Here is a 20516-nt window from a genome sequence, read left to right as displayed (position 1 = left end):
GTTGCTTATCGTTTAGATCTTCCGCCTCAATTGAGCTCCGTTCATCCTACTTTCCATGTATCCAACTTGAAAAAGTGTCTTGCCCAACCCGATATCGTCATTCCTCTCGAGGAGCTTACCATTGATGACAAACTTCATTTCGTGGAGGAACCGGTTGAAATTGTGGACACCTCCGTCAAGACATTGAAACAAAGCCGAATCCCGATTGTTAAAGTCCGTTGGAACGCCAAAAGGGGACCCGAGTTTACTTGGGAAAGACAAGATCAAATGCAAAGGAAGTATCCTCATCTATTCGTGAATTCGGAAACACAAGATCTCGAGGAAGAAACAACGACTACTACGCCTACTTAAATTTCGGGACGAAATTTCTTTTAAGGAGTAGGTAATGTAACATCCCGCCTTTTTCCATTTACTTTCCGTTTAACTATTTTAAAGTCCGTTATATATTTATAACATCTTTCGTTAATACGCGTTTTAAATTATCTCGATTAGGTAATTCACGCACCCGATTCAAACTTGAGGGACTAAAATTGACACGGGGCAAACTAGTTGACTAGGTCACCTTGTCCACCCCAATGACCACCATTCAACCATCTCCATCTCTCTCTCTTTCTCTCTAGCAAGAACACACACCCAATTTCCAAATTCATTCAATCATCATCTAAATTCGATCTAGGAGGCTTACAACAAAATAAATTACATATTCGTGATCCTCTCTTCATCCTCTTCATTTTGGTACCAACTTCATCTCGTTTGGGTAACATTTCTAAAACACTAGTTTTCTTTAAATTTGTGTTCTTGACTTAAAAGTATGTTAATTAGTGTCTATGGCTCATTGTGATGTCGTGTATGTAATTTGTATGCTCGATTTGTTGTTTTTGGTGTAACTAGTTCATTATGAAAATTACTTGCTAAATCCTTGATTTTGGATGATCAAATGTTATTAGATTGTTAATGTGCATGTTTTAAAAGTGTTACTAGTATCATTAGCTTCATTTTGATGTATAGATTGATTAAAGAAACTTCATAAACGCAATTATTGATTTTGTGAACTTTTGGTTAGGGTTGTCAACTCTTAAAACGAACTTTTGATGCGTTGAATGCTTGTTAATGTTATTGATAAGTGTTTAGTTGTATTACATGTTTCATTACCTTCAAAACGGCATATCATATGTATAAATTGGATTCCCGAAACTTAAATTGCAATTGATAAACTTGAAACTTGAAAATAAACCTCTATTGATCACTTGGCGGGATTTCGGTTATAGTATATGATGTTTTTGCTTGATGAAAAGTGCTTAGTTGCGTTCCTTGTCGAAAGAGCTTTCCGATGATATAAAATACATGTTCTAATTGTTTGCGGATCATAAAATGTGATTGTTTGTGTTTTGGTTCGTCCATTTGAGGAATACAGCAAACAGGGCCTGGAAACCGATCAGGACGCCGTCCAGATACTGGGGACGCCGTCCCACCTTTTGAACCTAGACGCCGTCTAGGATATCAGGACGCCGTCCCACCCTTCATTGTGGGACGCCGTCTAGCCATTTGGGACGCCGTCCCATTGTACTAAAACTGGCTGTTTGCTTTGGTCATTTGACATAAAAATGTTTGCTATGCTACGGACCTCCGATTAACATGAAACTTGGCCAACATGCTCATATATGATTATATAACTTAGAAAAATTGTCGGATACCCAACCCGACCCCGTTGACTTTTCCGTTGACTTTGACCCGACCAAGTTGACTTTTAACCAAACTTAACCAAATAATTGTGCAATCATTCTAACATGTTTTTATACTTGTACCTTGCATGAAACATGACAATTTGATTCACATGCTATTATGATCGAGTCTTAACGAGCCATAGGACTAATTGAACATCTTTGACCTATCGTGCTTACCGTTATTGATACAACCTATTGTTTAGGTCAAGACTAGCATTGTTCTTTGCACACGTTTACTTGTTGAAGTACTTTACTACTCGTGCACTCAAGGTGAGATCATAGTCCCACTTTTACTCTTTTTGAACTTACATTTGGGATGAGAAAACATAAACATTTCTTTTACTAAGTGAACACAAGTACAGGAAAACAAACATTCTACATACGAGTTTAGAACAAAAATCCTCAATTCGATTATCATTAGTTACACTTGCTGGGTGTAAGCGAGAACTTATGTTGTATGGATCCATATGGGTTTGACAAACCCTCATTCAAACGGTTCGCTACCGTTTACGAATGAAATATATTTTCGAGAAACAGTGTATGTTCTAGCACTAAGTGATGGGGTTCAATGGAAGGAAATGTTAAGCATTGATAATTGGGTGCTCGTGAAACAAACTTTTGGAATGTATTACTATTATTTCATTGATGCAAATCTTGTGGTTCACTTGTACTTACTTACTTAAACCTATGATTTCACCAACGTTTTCGTTGACAGATTTCTATGTTTTTCTCAGGTCCTTGAACGATACATGATACATGCTTCCGCTCATTATTTTGATACTTGCATTGGATGTCGAGTATATATGCATACATGGAGCGTCTTTTGACTACTTTTAAATTGTGTCGCATAAGTTTCATTTGTACTTAAAACTTTGTATCGTAACTTGTGGTGGAACTATTCTCGTAAACTTTGAACAATCTTTACATTTAAAATGAATGCGACATATCTTTTGGTCAAACGTTGTTTTAAAGACTTATGACCACGTAACGGGACCTAAGTAGACGGAGCCGTCAAACTTGATTTGGTCGGGTCGCTACAGATGATACGATTGATCCTGTTGATTTCACAGTCTGGGGTAGAGGAGATCACTTATTTGTTCAATCACCTATCTCTCCCCGGACCCTTGCTTATTTTAACAGAACACAGGATGAACGTATTAATCAATTTTCAGTGAGTTCTTCAGGCATAGCAGAAGCAATCATGTATCCTCCATCTTACCCAAAACGTCATGATAAACATGCAACTTGGGAAGATGATTCAGTTGCCCGTGGTGATCCAGATCTAAGAAGGATGAATCTAGATGAAAGAGAGGCTTACAGGCTGGAGGTCACTGTACCAGAATTGCTTGAGCAAAGACAAGCAGCTATTTCTGAAAGGATACGTCAAGTTAGATTGCTACATCATCCTCTTGATCAGCCACTCTATATCACTGCCTTGACTTATGGTATTGAAATTGGCGTGTATCTAAATAACAGTGGTCGAAGGCTACATACTGATGAAGATAAAGCTCAATTTCAAGAGGCTCGGCAACTGGGTATGGATCTAAGGCAGTATAGTGATGCCCTTAGAACTGTTGAGGGTAGAAAGATGATTGAAACAGCAAAATCCCTGAATAATACTACCGATGATTATCTTTTGGGCTTAGAGGTTGAAAGGAAAAGAAGGGAGGATGCTGATGCTGAACTCGCTGAGAGGCTAAGGCTTTAGGAAGAAGAAGATAAATTGGCTGCTGATAGAATGCAAGAGGCTGAGTCCCTCAAATTAGCCAGAGCTATTGTCAAGGAACAGGATAAAGCTTTTGATGAACTGGAAGCTGCTGAGAAAGCACCTGCTACTGCCCTTGTAGAAACTGACTGAACCATAGAACTATCTGATCATTATTATAGGGGCAAGTATGGTGATGTGATGACCAGAAGATCAAATCCCAGCAAGATCATCAAAGTGCACAGAGGCTCAAAAAGAGCTTTCAGTGTCAGCAGGGAAGATAACATTCAAGAGAGGATAGACTATGCTAAATTAAGATCCTTAGGATTCAGTAAATGGATGGAGGTATTGGAGTATTTTATTGGTAAGGGTAAAAGTGTCATTAGAGATACACTTAAACCTGAACTCCAAGAGCTCTTCAACAAAGCAACAAAATTTGAGAATGCACTAGTAGTGAATGTACAAGAAGTTCTTTCTCAAAAGTCTAAAGGAAAGAAATCTACTGGTGAAGGCCCACACAGAAGAGATACCATCATTCTACCTCCTCATATTCCAGTATATGACCCTACTGAGCTACCTTTCCTGTTTCCTGAAGCCTGGGCTGCCCAGAAAATTAAAGAAGAAGAGCTATCTGAAGATGAACAAGATAAAGATAAAGACAGATAGCCTTCTAGTGCTTAAATTGTATCTTTTGTTTATTTCATTCTTCATTACGATGTTTTGTAATTATTGTATATACTTTGTTGTAATGAAAGTGAAATGATTTTATCTTCAAAATCATATCAAGTTATAAGATATAGATAACTCAGCAAAACATCCCAAAACAAACTTAAAAAGGGACAAATTTACTGCCTATTTTCATTAGGTTCCTTAGTGCTGGCTTTAGTATTTTCTCTACATGTCATAGGTTTTGTCATCATCAAATAGGGGGAGATTGTTGAGTCCCCAAAATAATTAAGGATTTAATTATGACAAAAAAAAAATTATTTGCACTAAAATGTTATGTGCAGCCAACACAAGTTTGTTTATGTATAGTCAGCAAATATTGTTGTGTCAAGTGTTTAGTATGCTGCCTAGTCTACCAGCACAAGGTAGAGTGTATTCTTCAAATCAACACAGGATGAGTACCCAGCAAATCAAGAATATCAAGTGACTCAGCATGAGAAGAACCAGTATATCTGGTAATCAACATACAACACAAGACAACCATGCTCCATTACAAGCATGGTGGTTTCCTGAGTGGTCTACATCAATTGTACTATTCAACAGAAGTCGAAGAAAAAGTTGAACAGAAAAGGACACGCGTCGGCGGCTGACAAGTGACCTTACAAGACCACGTGGGAATGCAGAAGTTTAACGCATGTGCAGACATGGGTTATCCGTTGTCAACGCCTAGGGAACACAACATTCTATTTGTTTAAACAAATAGTGGTGCCAAACCGAATTGGGGTGTTCCTGCAAATAGCTACCAAAGAGGAAAGAAGGGAGTACACTCTCTGACATAATTGTCCTCACAAGTACAGACATCTTATGTACCAGTGGACAATAGATCAATTACACGAACAATATGACTACTATAAATTGTTGTATCCGCTATTGTAAAAACTAGTGGTGTGGGTTTATTATTTAGAGTCCAAAACGTGTAATAGGTTTAAGTTTACCTCTTAGCTATAATATAGGTAATCTGTATCAACCAACTATCATTCCGCCAAGGATAGTTGTAATTCTTTATGATTCAATCAATAAAGAATAAACCGTTGAAAACTTACATGTGACTCTATTTAATTTACATGCTTAAATACTTAATCGTGTTTAATTGCCAAGTTAATTAAAAGAAATTGTATTCACCCCCTACAATACTCCTGTTGTTATCAAGGGACCAACAAAGCTATATATGATTGTGGTAGTTCCAAAGCGCCGGGCCTGGATGGATTTAATCTACTTTTTTCAAAAAGTTCTGGGATATAATCAAATCTAATTTATTGGCGGCTATCCAATGGTTTTGGAAAAAGGGAGAATTTTCATGGGGCTGCAAATCTGCAATGCATCCTTCATACCCTTGTTCCAAAAAAGGTGGATCCGATGAGTCTTAGTGATTATCGTCCTATAAGCTTGATTAGTAGTTATTACAAAATTATCGCAAAAATTCTCTCGAATAGGCTTCGAAGGGTGGTACCCGATCTTGTAGGTTCTGAACAGTCGGCATTTCTGAAAGGCAGATTCATTTTAGATGGTGCACTTATTGCAAATGAAACACTCGGGTTTATCAAATCAAGTAAGTAAAAGGGTCTAATTTTTAAGGTTGATTTCGAGAAGGCCTTCGATTGCCTTAATTGGGACTACTTAATGGAGGTTATGCGTTACATGGGGTTCGGTGAAAAGTGGAGGGGTTGGATTATGTCGTGTCTAAAATCCGCTACTGTTTTGGTGTTAGTTAATGGTTCCCCAACTCGTGAGTTCCCATTGGGAAGGGGAGTTCGTCAGGGAGATCCCTTATTCCCATTTCTTTTTATTATAGCCACGGAAGGTTTGAATATTCTAGCAAAACCGGCGGTTGATAGAAATCTCTTTAAGGGTGTTGAAGTTGGGCGAGAAAAAGTCCTTATATCGCATCTCCAATATGCCGACGCCACTATTTTTTTCGAGAATTAGAATGGCACACTACAAGAAAACTGTGTTCTTAGGACCCCCATAAGAGTCCTAAAAGGCCCATTCTTAGGACCCTTTGCCTGATAGGACCCCCAAAATGCATGACCTAACAACAGCGGTCGTATTAACCGAAAAGGGTCCTAACGCTTATAGGACCTTTTATTTGAGTCCTATAAACAACATCGAAAGGGTCCAAAGAATGGACCTTTTAGGACACTTTATAATACTTTGAGACGCACAAAAGGGTCCTATGACGCCTAAATTTGTATGTTAGATCATATTAGGATCCCAAAAAAGTGTACTAATATAATGAGAAACTATGTTAGTACCAATAAAAGCGTCCTAAAATAATTGTAAATTATGTAAGTACCCAAAAAATGGTCCTATTATAAAAATATAGTAGTTTAGTACCACAAAAAAGGGTCTTAATATACATTTAGTAGTTTAGTACCACAAAAAAAGGGTCCTAATATATATAAAAGATATGTAAGTACCCAAAAACAGGTCCTATTATAAAAATATAGTAGTTTAGTACCACAAAAAAAGGTCCTAATATAACTATATGTTAACTTAGTACCACAAAAAAGCGTCCTAACAAGTCATATGAGTTTCGAATATTCGGTTCGGGTATTCGGGTCCATTTCGGATTTTGGGCCAGGTTATAGTAATTGGGCCTTTCCAGGCCAGTTCAGATAATTGGGCCTTTTGGGCCAGGTTTTGGTAATTGAACCTTTCTAGGCCAGTTCAGATAATTGGGCCTTTCCAGGCCAGTTAAGATATTTGGGCCTTTTGGGCCAGGTTATGTTAATTGGGCCTTTCCAGGCTAGTTCAGATAATTAGGCTTTTTGGGCCAGATTATGGTAATTGGGCCTTTGCAAGCCAGTTCAGATAATTGGGCCTTTTGTGCCCGGTTATGCTAATTGGGCTTGTCGCCACGTTTAAGCTTACTGGGCCTTTCGGGCCTGCTTCAGCTATTTAGGCCTTTTGGGCCCTGTTCGGATCCAGTTTTCTTTTGATTGCATCAATTTATTATTCATTGCAATTACAATAATTTTAAATTTTTAAATTACAAAACAAATATTAAATATAAATTATAATATTGATCACCACATGATTACATTTACAGTAAGTTATATTGTTTTAATAATAATAAAATCACGACAGGACAAATCATTGTTTCAAACACACCAACACATACATCGTATCAACAAATTGTTTCAAACACAAACATTCATTAATAAACCGGCCCACATTAACAAACACAAAAACTCTTCAACCCTTCACCATCCAATCTTGATCAATCCTCACGTACCAACTACAAATTAAATCATCCATGTATAAGCATAAAGGTGCACATTATAAAAATCAATCTTAATTATTACAAATTTAACAAGGACATACCTCGATTAACTTAACAGGCCAAGCAATAGACGTACCAGTGACGTCATGAATGCATTTCAAATAATCATATGGCCTAAACAAAGCTTCATCTTTTTTAATGGCCGCCTGAACATGGACCTCACACCAACCATGTCTAAGTTCTGTTCCATTAAGAACCGTATTTGGATCAATGATCCTCAACCTTCCTATTGCTACGTTCTCGAAGTTTGTAAGGTTTTTTACATAAACTTCCTTATCGACCTAAAATTTAGTTGTCAAAAAAACATTTATGAATGCTAAAAGGGTAGAAAAAACAGTAAGCTATTAAATTGAAACATACCCATAAATGGTGATCCCCCGAACCATTAGCATGAACACGCGAACCATCATTCAGAGCACCCGGACCATTGTTCTTCTCGGCTTTTAACCTTGCATTTTCTTCTTCAAGTTTTGCATTTCTAGACATCAGCTGAGCATTTGCTTTACTAACAGATAATCGACTAGGTCCTGCACACCACAAATGATTGGCGCGAACACCAAGACCGTACATTTCTGCAGTACCATTTTTAGCTTTACCCATTACCGTGGCAAAAACATCATCTGGTCCAGGTGCATCAGTTGCACCATCACCGAGTTTCTCGGTTAGGTCTTTCATTTGTTCCTGCATAAAAGAGATAGTAAATCGTTGATATTTGATTCAATAATATGACCAGTATATATACAGGAGATGGCATCGATATACATGGAAAATTGCCAACTAATTTGTGAGCTATACAAAGGATATCTATCATATTATAATTCTACTCTGATATTCGATATATGCAATGCCCAATCACAGTATAGCCCAATCACAGTATATGCAATGCTTACCCTTGTAACTAATTAAAATAAAGATATGGTTAATAGATATTTTCGTTTATCGCCGGCCTAAAAGTATACTTCAAATGAAATAAAAACCTCACAAGTGGTTTATGGTGATTAACATATATATAAATATACATCTACTGATATCATGTGTAGGATATATTTGATCTACTTTTGTAAAATTACTTACAAAGACACGAGCAGATTCACCTTCACCGCTTTTGTAACATTCCTTAAACATATCAACCCTAGTTGGCTCTCTTCCCAACTACACCTACACTGAGTAAAACCGAGGTAACTATTAACGATGTATATTCAAAAGCTATACGTACTATATAAATAATTCCCCCATGATATATTACCTTTAGTTCTTCATGAATTCTTACAAAACTTTTTTTCCCCGTCATTTGTGAAAACTTCTTTTTAGTCCTATTGGCTTTGTTTTTTTCGATCATCTCCTGAACAAGAAAAGAGTGGTCAGTATTCGAAGAGATCAAATCACGATGGTTAGTCTATCTACATGAAAGTGTAAGAATATATCGTACCATCACATTATCTCTGGTCCAATATTCAAGAAGTCTTCTCCAGTGTCTTTTGGTTAGTTGTAGAGGTGGTGACTTTAATAGCTCCTCCATTGGTTTAGACGGGTCAAAGAAACATTCCTTAACTCTCGCCCTCCAATTTTTTGTCTTGCGCCCATATGATTGGAGTATCCACGAATTAGCAGTTAGTGGAATATCAAACTTTGTCTATAAATTATAAAAAAACACATAAATCACATGCATGAGAACAAAAGAAAAACATATTATCACACAGATTTTAAAATATGTACCCTTAAGAACTTCAGCAACTTATCCTTCTTTTCGGGTTTAACTTTGTTCCATGGTCTATAAATTGGACAATACTGGTAACTCCCCGATAAGTGACCAAGAAAATGGGTAAATTGACAACTGTTTGTACCAATTGGCTGGCCATGTTCATTAACAGTAATAGGAAGTCGAACATGTGGCTTTTGCATATAAATCTAACGCATAAGAGTCGGTCCTCTCGACTAATTATCTATAAAATATGTGCACTTGATTTACAACTGATACACTAAACAAGAAACAATATAAATCGAATAAACAAACCAAATTAGGAAAATAAAAAATAACCTGGTTCAGTTTCTTCATTCACACATGAACCTTCTTCAGGTTGTTCATGTAGTACTTCAGTTTGTTGTACTTCACCTTGTTGATGATGCTCTTCAAAATCTTCATAATAGCTTGTGTAATTACCGTATTCTTCATTTTATCGTTGTGCATCATCCTCGGGCTCCGTATCTTCATCTTGCAGTTGAAGACCCAGACCTCTACCTTCTTCTTGGCTAACTCGTTAAACTTTACTTTTACTTAACCTCGGCCTTTTATCACTTACATGGCCCTTTTGAGACTTAGATTTTGAGGATGATTCTTTGGAGACATGAGAAACACTAACTCGTTTTCTCATGTTATTAGGTGCAATGAACTGGCATTTTCTCATGGTATTAGCCTCAACCTGTTGAGAGGATCTAAGTGAAGACTTTTTGATTCCTTCAATTGCCATAATCTACAAGAATGTAAAGAACAATAATGAGCAATTATATCAATTAACGAAACAGAGTTATAAACAATTTTATATACAGAGTAGTTAGGAACAATTAAAATTACAGAATCGTTAATCCATTTTCGTGAAAAAAGATATACAGTTTGGTGAAAAAATATAGACAGTTCTTGTGAAAAAAGATACATGTGTTCGATCTTGTGAAAAAAGATATCTGTGTTCTTTGAGAGTTAGTTAACTGTTCTTTGAATTGGTGAAAAAAGAGATAAGTGAGTTGTTCAAAAAGCTTTTAACTAGCTAACCTCAATTTGATTTGGCGCACACACTAGTTTTGATCCATCTCCACCAAAACAATCTAAATTACCTATTTTACCCTTGTAAATAGTACATTGACTTACTAGTAGTTTAAGGGTAAAATAGGAAGTTTGTATTATTTTAGAGTGGATGTATCAAATGCTAGTGTGAAAAGATCACCTCCCAAATTTTAGAGGTGAAATTTGAATTTACCCAAATTTGGGAGGTGATGTTTGAATTTACGATCAGGTTCAAAATTTGGGTCCGAAATCCGTGATATTTGGCGGTTTCTTTTGAGAGGGTAAGTTTTGGTGAAAATTAATTGAGGCCGTATAACTTCTCTATTATCTAGCTATTACTGGCAATTAATTTATAAACTTTATAGAATAAATGTACACGAAATTAATTTAATTATTCATAAAATGTATTTTTTTTAAAATATATCATAATTTATCATAATTTAACATCGTTTATCGTAATTTAACATTGTATTATTTTAGGGTTTGGAGGTGAAATTTGAATTTACCCAAATTTGGGAGGTGCATGGTTTAGGCTTCAGGGTTTAGGATTTAATGTTTAGGGTTCGTGCATATGGTATAATGTTCAGGTTATATGGTTTATGGTTTAGGGTTTTAGGTATAGGAGAGGGTTACGTTTATGGTATAGGGTAGGGTTTAGGGTTGGTATAGGGTTTATGGTTTAGGGTTTATGGTTTAATGTGTAGGGTTTGGTTTTTGGTGGTGTGCCTAAAAGTTGGTGGTGTACGGATCATCACCCTTATGGTTTAGGGTATAGGGTTTAGGGTACATGGTTTAGTGTTTATGGTATAAGATTTAGGGTATAGGGTTTAGAGTTTTTGGTTTAGGGTTAGGGTTTAGGGTTAGGGTTTAGGATTTAATGTTTGGGGTTTAGGGTTTATAAATCCTAAACCCTAAACATTAAATCATAGACACTTAACCCTAAACCCTAAACCCTATACCATATGCTGTAAACGTACACATTAAATCATAAACACTTAATCCTAAACCCGATACCCTAAATCCTATATCCTATATACCATAAACATTAAACCATGTACCCTAACCCTATACCTGGCCTAAACCATAAGGGTGATGATTCGTACACCACCGGCCAACTTTTAGCCACACACTACCAAATTAACATGCTTAATTACAATTTTGTATTGTACAACTGATCCATATATATATAATGCACTTTTGGCAGTGTACGGATAAAACTTGGTGGTACGTGTAATGTACGGATCAGTATTAGCTCGATCCCCAAACCATAACCTATACCCAGAACCCATATACCCTATACCATATATAAATTAATTACAAACCCCATACTAGCTTAAAACCCACCATAAATGACCAAACCCTACACATTAAACCATAAACAACCCTAAATTAACATTAAACATATACCGGCCCTTGTAAACCCCCAAACCCTAAACCCGGCCTAAACCCTACCCAAAACCTTAAAACATGCATATACCTGGTCGACCTGAACATTATACCATATGCATGAACCCTGACATTGAACCATAACCCTAACCCGGCCTAAAGCCGAAACCATGCATGCATAAACCCTATCCAAACAATGCATAGACCATAAACCCTAAACTCGGCAGACCTGAACATTATATATATATGCATATACAAGTACCCAAACATTATTATATTAAACCATATAAAAACCTTGAATAATTAGTCGTCTAGCTTGAGCTTGTTCTACCAAGTCGATCTTATGATGATATCCCGTTATATGTTTTAACAGCTTATTAGATAAGCCGAGCTTATATATGTTTGAATTAAAGGCCGGTGTACGTGCAGTGGTACACCAATATTGCGACTGATCTTAGACAAGCTTTTGTTGACCTAAACCCCAATTAAACCTTATGCTTGAATTAAAGGTGTGGTCAACAATTTGTCCAAGTCGCTCTATCATATCATAGTACACCTTGAATTCAAGCATATATAATAATATTAATTTGGACAATCTTAACCTACATTATGTATATTATTTTATATTTTATTAATTATTTGAATTTTTATCTTAAACTTATACTCGTATTAGATCTTATTAGATGTATCAAAATCATCATATAATAATAATAATTATTATTATTATTACTATTACTATTAAAAATTTATAATAACATCGTACCTATTTAATTGCAATTGCAATCATCATCAGTTTTTGAAGATGTGTTTGCAGATCTAAGTTAATTTTGAATCATCGAAAAATTGGGTCAGCTTGTTTCATATGCTTTGTCCATACCCCTTAATTTTGAATCTTTGATTTTGAACCAGGTTAATTTCTTTTGTTTCATGTCCATACCCCTTAATTCTTACAGTACAATCTTTGATTTTGAACCACGTTAATTTATGTCCGGTTAAATGTGTTTGTAGAATACAGGTCTATATATGATGGACTCGACTTGGATGTCCTTGTGTAGATCTTCCCCTGCATACGAAAAAGGACTTGACAAATTTATAGAACGTATTTTCTCTAAAAAGGGAAAAGATAGTCATATTTATTGTCCGTGCAAATATTGCGGTAATCACAAATGGGTTGATCGGGTCCAGGCTAAAACATATTTGCTATGTGATGGGTTTTTCGAAGGTTATAAAATTTCAAATGTGTATTTTGAACCGGATGATACACCAACGTTTGAAGATGCTGATGAAGATGATATGAAAGCATTGGCCCAATGTGTCTTCCATGTGTTTGAAGATGAAGATGATATCCAACAAACTGAAAATCAGACTGTACCAAACTTAAATGTTGAAAAGTTTAATAAAGTATTGAAAGATGCAAAGAAAGAATTATATCCCGGCTGTAAGTTCTCTATTTTTTCGTTCATTGTTAGACTCTTCCATTCAAAATGTGCTGGAAAATGTAATGAAAAAGGATTCAGCATGATTCTTGACACAATGAGGGAAACCTTCCCTCATGCTGCCATACTGAAGTCATTGTATGAATTAAGGAAGATAATAAGAGATTTGGGTCTAGGTTATGATAAAATTGATGCTTGTCCAAATGATTGTATGTTGTACTGGAAAGAAAACAAGGACAAAATTAAGTGTGATGTATGTCAGACCTCAAGATATAAACAAATTAATAATGATTCTGAAAATGAGTCAACCACAGAAGCTGATAATGATGGTGATTATAAACCTAAGAAGGTTGGAGCAAAAGTGTTGCATTATTTTCCACTCATACCACGCTTGCAAAGATTGTTTATGTCACCTAAAACGGTCGGGTCGATGAGATGGCATGAAGAGGGTCATACGAAAGATGGTAGATTAAGACATCCTGTAGATTCACCAGCCTGGAAAACATTCGATTATCAGAATAGTGAATTTGCTAAAGAACCTCGTAATGTGAGGCTTGGTTTGGCGAGTGATGGGTTTAACCCTTTTGGAAACATGAGTGTTTCACATAGTACATGGCCTGTTGTTTTGATGCCATATAATCACCTCCATGGTTGTGCATGAAAAAACCTTTTTTATTCCTAAGTTTACTTATACCCGGTCCATCTGCTCCAGATAATAACATAGATGTCTATATGCAACCTCTAGTTGATGAGTTGAAAGAGTTGTGGGATATTGGAGTTAATACTTATGACGCATCAACTAAGAGTTACTTCACACTGCGTGCTTCTTTGTTATGGACGGTAAGTGACTTTCCTGCGTATGCGAATTTATTGGGTGGGAGCACTAAAGGTAAATTAGCTTGTCCTTCAAGCCATAAGGAAACCAGATCAACACGGTTATCAAACTCCCACAAAGAAATCTTCATGGCACATCATCACTGGTTGGAATTGTTGCACCCTTTCTGTATGGATAAATATTCTTTTGATGGCACAGAAGAACATGAAGGGCCACCGCGTAGCTTAACAGGGGAACAAGTGCTTGCGGAGCTGAAAGGTTTTAAAATAAAATTTGGAAAACTTGTGAAGGATAACCCATCCTTACCATATAATTGGAAGAAGAGAAGTATTTTTTTCAGTTACCATACTGGAAAAATAACTTAATACATCATAATATAGACGTAATGCACTGAAAAGAATGTATGTGACAGTCTCATTGGAACGTTAATGAATATAGATGGAAAGACCAAGGATCATTTAAAAGGACGTCGTGATTTGGAAGAAATGGGTATTAGACACGAACTTCATCCAGAACCTTTATCAAATGGCAAAGTGTATTTGCCTCCTGCATGTTTCGAAATGGATAAAAAAGAAAAAGACAAATTTTGTAATGTGCTAAAAGAGGTGAAAGTGCCAGATGGTTATGCTGCTAATATTTCTAGATGCATTCAGGTAAAATCTACTCCAAAAATGTTAAGCCTTAAAAGTCACGATAATCATATTTTAATGCAGCAGTTGCTTCCCGTGGCAATAAGAAATATTTTACCGAAGCATGTGCGTTCTGTTATCATGAAGTTATGTCGGTACTACAGACAGTTATGCTCAAAAGTTCTTAATCCTAATGATTTATTTAAGATGGAAAAAGTTATTGGAAAAATACTTTGTGATTTAGAAAAGATTTTTCCACCATCATTTTTTGATGTCATGATTCATCTATCGGTTCATCTAGCTTCAGAGGCCAGATTAGGGGGACCTGTTCATTACCGTTGGATGTATCCAATCCAGAGGTGAACATTTATGCTGTAGTAAATTATACTCGTTTGAATACAACTTTTTTTTTGAATCTGATATAAACTTTTTTTGACCACTCAGGTATTTAGGTACATTAAAATCTTATGTGTGAAATAAGAGTAAACCTGAGGGTTCAATTGCAGAAGGATATTTAGCGGAAGAGTGTTTGTCATTTTGTTCTCTGTATTTAGCCAGTTATGTCGAGACCATACATAATAAGACTAGCTGAAATCATGATGATGGTGGTGATGAGACTGTCTTACCAATATTTTGTATGCCTGGTTAACCAATTGGTGCAACAAACGTAGTAAAACTCGGCTATGACACTTTGGCTATTGCACACTCACATGTGCTGTTCAATTGTAGTGAAATAGATTTCTTACGAATATAAGTTATTTAAATTTACAATGTTATGAGATTATTTTTTATATGACATTGTGTAATTTTGACGATAATGTACATTATTCTCTGCTTGTTACTTTGATTGCAGAGAGCATCTGAATATTCTTAGTCATCAAAATCCGAAAAAACGTAAGCGTGACAATCAACATTTACATAGTCAGGAGTTTGAGGAGTGGCTGTCTGATTACGTAAGTTATTTTTGCTAGTTTTATTACGATAATGTAGTGATGATATAACTGAGCCAAACTTATTACTGTATAAACAAATTGCGTCAAATCAGGTTGATGAGGACATGACTAGTTGTCGGGATAACAGAATCACAAGTGATATAGAGACATTGGCAAACGGTCCAAGTGAGGTTGTAAAGAAATATAAGGGATATATCATAAATGGTTTCCGATTTCACATTAAAGATGTAGAGAAGAATAGGACAACACAAAATAGCAGAGTCATAGTTCAGGCTCTAACAAGTAGCTTCTCGAGTGCTAGAGATAACGATCCTATTGTGGGAGATGTCACTTACTACGGTGTTTTAAATGATATAATCGAGTTGCAGTATGGTGATGAGAAGAAAGTTGTTTTGTTCCATTGTGATTGGATATCAAGTGGTTCCAGGATAAAAGTTTATGAGAACGGGTTTACGACACTCAATTTTCGAGGTCTGAAGCAAACTAAAGAGCCTTATATCCTAGCTTCGCAAGCACAAGTATTCTATGTTGCAGATCCTGTTTGTAAAGATTGGAAAGTTGTGATCAAGACAACACCTAGAGATAATTTTGACATGGATGAACAAATTTGTATCGATGTTGTAGAAACACATTTACAGAGTGACATACCGATAGGCCCTCAACTTGTAGAAAATGAGACTATTGATATGGTTAGAGGCGATTTGGATGGGGCCATTGTTGACGATGATACTTTAGTTGCTGCTACAGATAAAAATCAAATTGATCATGATCAGGGGCGGATTTGTGAGTGTTCAACATATGTGCTAGAACAAGGCTCATAATTCAGAGGGGCCTATAATCAGACAATATATACTCGTAGTACTTATGAAAAATATTGTTATGACTAATGCTGGTATTTAAGCAAATGAGTGTGTGTCATTTAATTCTTTTGTATTTATCAAAAATATCCCAAAACTATAGTTTTTATAGATGATGACGGAATTTATGTTTCTTATGATACATATATGATCTCAAATTTCAAATATAGAGAATGGTTAGTGTTGTACGAGTGTAACTTGTACTTAATTTATTTGTGTTGTAATTTCTATATCCAACTGATATCGGCTAAAAAGTCACGTTTTCACCCAGTATTAAGGCCAAAAAACAAGAAAGATTCGAACTTTGTCGGCAAAATACCCACTTCATCTGTTAGAATTGAAGAACAAGTAATTACGAAGGTGGTGCAAAAAGAATCAAGAGAATCGGAGCTTAAACGAAGATTCTAGAGCAAAAATGGTGAAAGACAAGAAATCAAGTTACGATTCAGGGAATCAAGGCTGACCAACACCAGATACGGCTTGCCGCACGGCCTGCCACACGGCCCTGCAAACGCCCCCAAGAAACGGGCTCTCAGTCAAACGGGCTGCCAAATACGGGCCACCATACGGCCTGCCGTACGGCCTGCCAGCCGTATTCTGGCAGAATCCTAGTCTATTTAAAGGGTCTTTGTCATTTATTCTAACACACACTTCAATTCACTTCTTTCTCTCTCTTGTACAAAATTAGTCATACTCTCAAGGCCTTCGACTCCGTGCGGGAAACCTAGTACCCGAAGAAGAACGCTGAAGATTGTATTAGGAGCGGTCTGGAGTCTTGAAGTTGTCACTTTTATATTCAGAACTCGTTTAATCTACTGGTACTTCTATCCTTTATCTCATATAATGTTTTATGATATTGTTGCCATGATTAGCGAGTAGTTATCTTTAGTGTATGCTATGATGTAAGCAGTTATAATGCCGAAAAAATATTATGGTTTGTGTATGCTGTCGAAATGCTTTTCGATTATGCTTTAAACTCAATCGCTTTTCCAACTAATAGAACGTACTTATAGGCTCTGTTATTGGGAAGTCGCGAACCCCGATTCAGAGTACACTATCTGTGTCACCCCTTGGTAAGAGAAGTCTATCGGATACAATGTAAGATCGACTGAGGCACACCGGTTGTAGTAAATCTATCGAGCTTTGGATTCCGACTGAGGACTCTTTCGTAGTGAAACATCTGACTAGACCCTCAGTACATTGTCGATCCTAGACCATGCTAGTGTAGTCACCAAGCATATAAACTTCGAACGTGCACGCTGAAGCACAGCGGTTGTTGTAAGCTATACCTCTGCTAAGTAAGGCCATGGAACACGGTTAGTGTTGACCAGTACACTGCACCATAATGCGGTCTCAAGCATTGCACCCCACTTGAGGGATTCTTAGTTAATTAAGGAACTGTTTGTTTAGACACATAAAGGATTAGACCTTTAGGATAACCGAACGTGTTCATGGAAGTCAGCTTGACTTGGCCATGGTGTTCTTTATGGTAGAACTCTTTTTAAGGGCCTAACTATCTTTTAAACCAATCATTAACGAAAGCATTGAAACACGTCACATCTCTCGGATATGGTAAACCATGTATTCTATTACGCTTAAGAAAGTTTAGACCATTTTAGAATGTTAATACGTCACCCAACCGAGTCGCTCAATTGGATGAGCCGTCTGAACGTGTATGCCTATAGTCAGACTGCACGGGCGTCGGGGGTAAGGGACGTTGTTGTCTAGTCAGAATCTTCAAGCCTAACGCAGCACCCAGTGACATGTCTTATGACAGGGGCGTTTAGGACTAGTGTAATGAATACAAGGCCCCCGCCTATTCATGAGCCAGCATTCCATAATCTCGGCAGAATAACTGATGAAGTCATAGTATGCACTCACTTTAACCTTATCTGAATTACGAATTTTATCGCATTTACTTTATCTGTCTTATTAAATTAGAAAATCCCAAAATAAATATTCACTACTCCCTAACTATCTTAGGCTTAAATATAGGTTCGATTCTACTGATATCTCAAAAATACGACCCTAGGTCATACTTCCCTTACTTATAAGGAGTAGTAAGATTTAGGCCCCGCTAAATATAAATTTAAAACAGTACCTTCCTCCCACGAGTGGCTAATCCTGGCGAGCCATGGCCCGACGACATCGCGCGAATAAAAACCGTCCGTTTTGGCCATATCACCTACAGATAAAAAAAATACCACAGTACACAATGGTTGTAACTTGTAACTTGTAACTTGTAACTCACTTTATCTGTAATAGTAGTAAGGTAATTAATGGACTGTGTGCTGTGATGGACTTGTAGGTACCACCTTTTTATTTAATTTTGATTTATTTTTTGTATAGTTAGTTATTATAGGATATAAATTGTATATCTTACCCTTAAATGGTATATTGACCTAATAGCAATTTAAGGGTAAAATAGGAAACTTGTATCACCAAAAATCTTCTTGTAAAAGCAACCTATATCTCTCTCTTCGGTTGTATTTTCCCATCATATATATCATATATCTTCTTGTAAAATAAACCTCTCAAGTACACATACACCTTTTTTAAAACACAAAACTAGAAAATTTTCGTCTATTTTATTTTTTAAACAAAACACAAAGATGGATTTTCATTTGTTCCCATATTGTAGTGATGCATAACCCAATTTTCATCTAAATTGGTTATGCCTCACTACCATTTGGGAACCAATGAAGATGAAAAAGATGGAGATATGTGCTTTCATCTAAATTGTTGTTAGTGGTGTTAGCAATGCATTGCGTTACAATGCCATAATCTGAATAACTATGATCTCTATGATCTGATTATAGAATTGTGACTCAATGCATTGCTAACACCATGAGGGTCAATGCATGAAAATGGTGGATCTATCAATTTTAAAGGTTGTATTGTACAAACAAACAATGCATAATGTTTAGTGATGTTATTTTTTTTAAAACACAAAACTAAAAAAATTTCATCTTTTAAACAAAAGACAAAGATGGAGCTTCATTGGTTCCCATATGGTATTGATGCATAACCCAATTTACATCTAAATTGGTCACTACAATTTTCATCTAAATTGGGTATGCCTCACTACCAATTGTGACTCAATGCATTCCTAACACCATGAGGGTCAATGATCCGAAAGACAGGTTTTCATGATCTTTTTTCATAATGTTTAGTGATGTTATTTTTTCATGATCTTTTTTCATAATGTTTAGTGATGTTATTTTTAGTGATGTTATTTTTTTTATGTTTTATTTTTGCAAGACATGTATATCTATAAGATGAAAAAGATGGAGATATGTGCTTTCTAAGATCTTTTTTCAGGCCCAAACCCCGCAGGTCGAAAATCATGCTATTGTTAGCAACGGATTGAGTCACTTTTCCACAATCAGAATAACTATGATCTCTATGATCTGATTATGGAACGGTGACTCAATACAATGCAAACACCATGAGGGTCAATTATTCGGAAGACAGGTTTTCATGATCCTAGATTTGGTATCTTTTGTATTTGGGTGTTGAAAATGGTGGATAGATAATGGACACTTAAAAGTTGAAGTGTAAATTGGAATAAAATGTATGTTGATTTTGAAAAGGGTAAACTGCTATTTAAAGAAATTACATCGGTTTAGAAAAAATATAAAATAAAAAAGATTATGTATAAGGATTGATTGTGTGTGCAAGGGAACACTCTGGTGGATATACATTAGAAATCGAGTTGCGTATAAAGTTGAAAAAGCAATATTTTGATCATTTAGTTATAGAATATGAAATGTCCCGTTCTTATTGATTAAAAACGTTCCATATTAATTGATTTCGTTGCGAGGTTTTGACCTCTATATGAGACGTTTTTCAAAGACTGCATTCATTTTTAAAACAAACCATAACCTTTATTTCATAAATAAAGGTTTAAAAAGCTTTACGTAGATTATCAAATAATGATAATCTAAAATATCCTGTTTACACACGACCATTACATAATGGTTTACAATACAAATATGTTACATCGAAATCAGTTTCTTGAATGCAGTTTTTACACAATATCATACAAACATGGACTCCAAATCTTGTCCTTATTTTAGTATGCAACAGCGGAAGCTCTTAATATTCACCTGAGAATAAACATGCTTTAAATGTCAACAAAAATGTTGGTGAGTTATAGGTTTAACCTATATATATCAAATCGTAACAATAGACCACAAGATT

The 20516-nt window shown here is 36.0% G+C and overlaps 3 protein-coding genes across 3 annotated transcripts; 2 read left to right on the top strand and 1 right to left on the bottom strand.

The window, feature by feature from the left end:
• Positions 1-7375: 7375 nt before the first annotated feature.
• On the bottom strand, positions 7376-11775 carry LOC139840701 (uncharacterized). The gene is made up of 13 exons (XM_071830950.1): positions 11695-11775; positions 11562-11577; positions 11457-11511; positions 11289-11346; positions 11177-11182; positions 9739-9909; positions 9155-9289; positions 8868-9071; positions 8685-8780; positions 8533-8601; positions 7799-8119; positions 7480-7719; positions 7376-7393 (listed from the first exon to the last, which is right to left on the bottom strand). Exons 1-13 carry the CDS (start codon positions 11773-11775, stop codon positions 7376-7378), a joined length of 1470 nt encoding a protein of 489 aa, XP_071687051.1.
• An 854-nt stretch (positions 11776-12629) lies between these two features.
• On the top strand, positions 12630-13700 carry LOC139840700 (uncharacterized). Its single transcript, XM_071830949.1, has one exon. It carries the CDS (start codon positions 12630-12632, stop codon positions 13698-13700), a length of 1071 nt encoding a protein of 356 aa, XP_071687050.1.
• On the top strand, positions 13697-16277 carry LOC139840699 (uncharacterized). The gene is made up of 6 exons (XM_071830948.1): positions 13697-14201; positions 14313-14527; positions 14588-14830; positions 14948-14955; positions 15357-15456; positions 15549-16277. The coding sequence occupies exons 1-6, from the start codon at positions 13697-13699 to the stop codon at positions 16275-16277; spliced, it is 1800 nt and encodes a 599-aa protein (XP_071687049.1).
• Positions 16278-20516: the final 4239 nt, after the last annotated feature.

This window comes from Rutidosis leptorrhynchoides, chromosome 4 (genome assembly GCF_046630445.1).
Source record: "Rutidosis leptorrhynchoides isolate AG116_Rl617_1_P2 chromosome 4, CSIRO_AGI_Rlap_v1, whole genome shotgun sequence".
NCBI classification, from domain to species: domain Eukaryota; kingdom Viridiplantae; phylum Streptophyta; class Magnoliopsida; order Asterales; family Asteraceae; genus Rutidosis; species Rutidosis leptorrhynchoides.
Note: the sequence above shows the minus strand (reverse complement) of the source record. Positions and strands in the feature narration are given on the sequence as shown.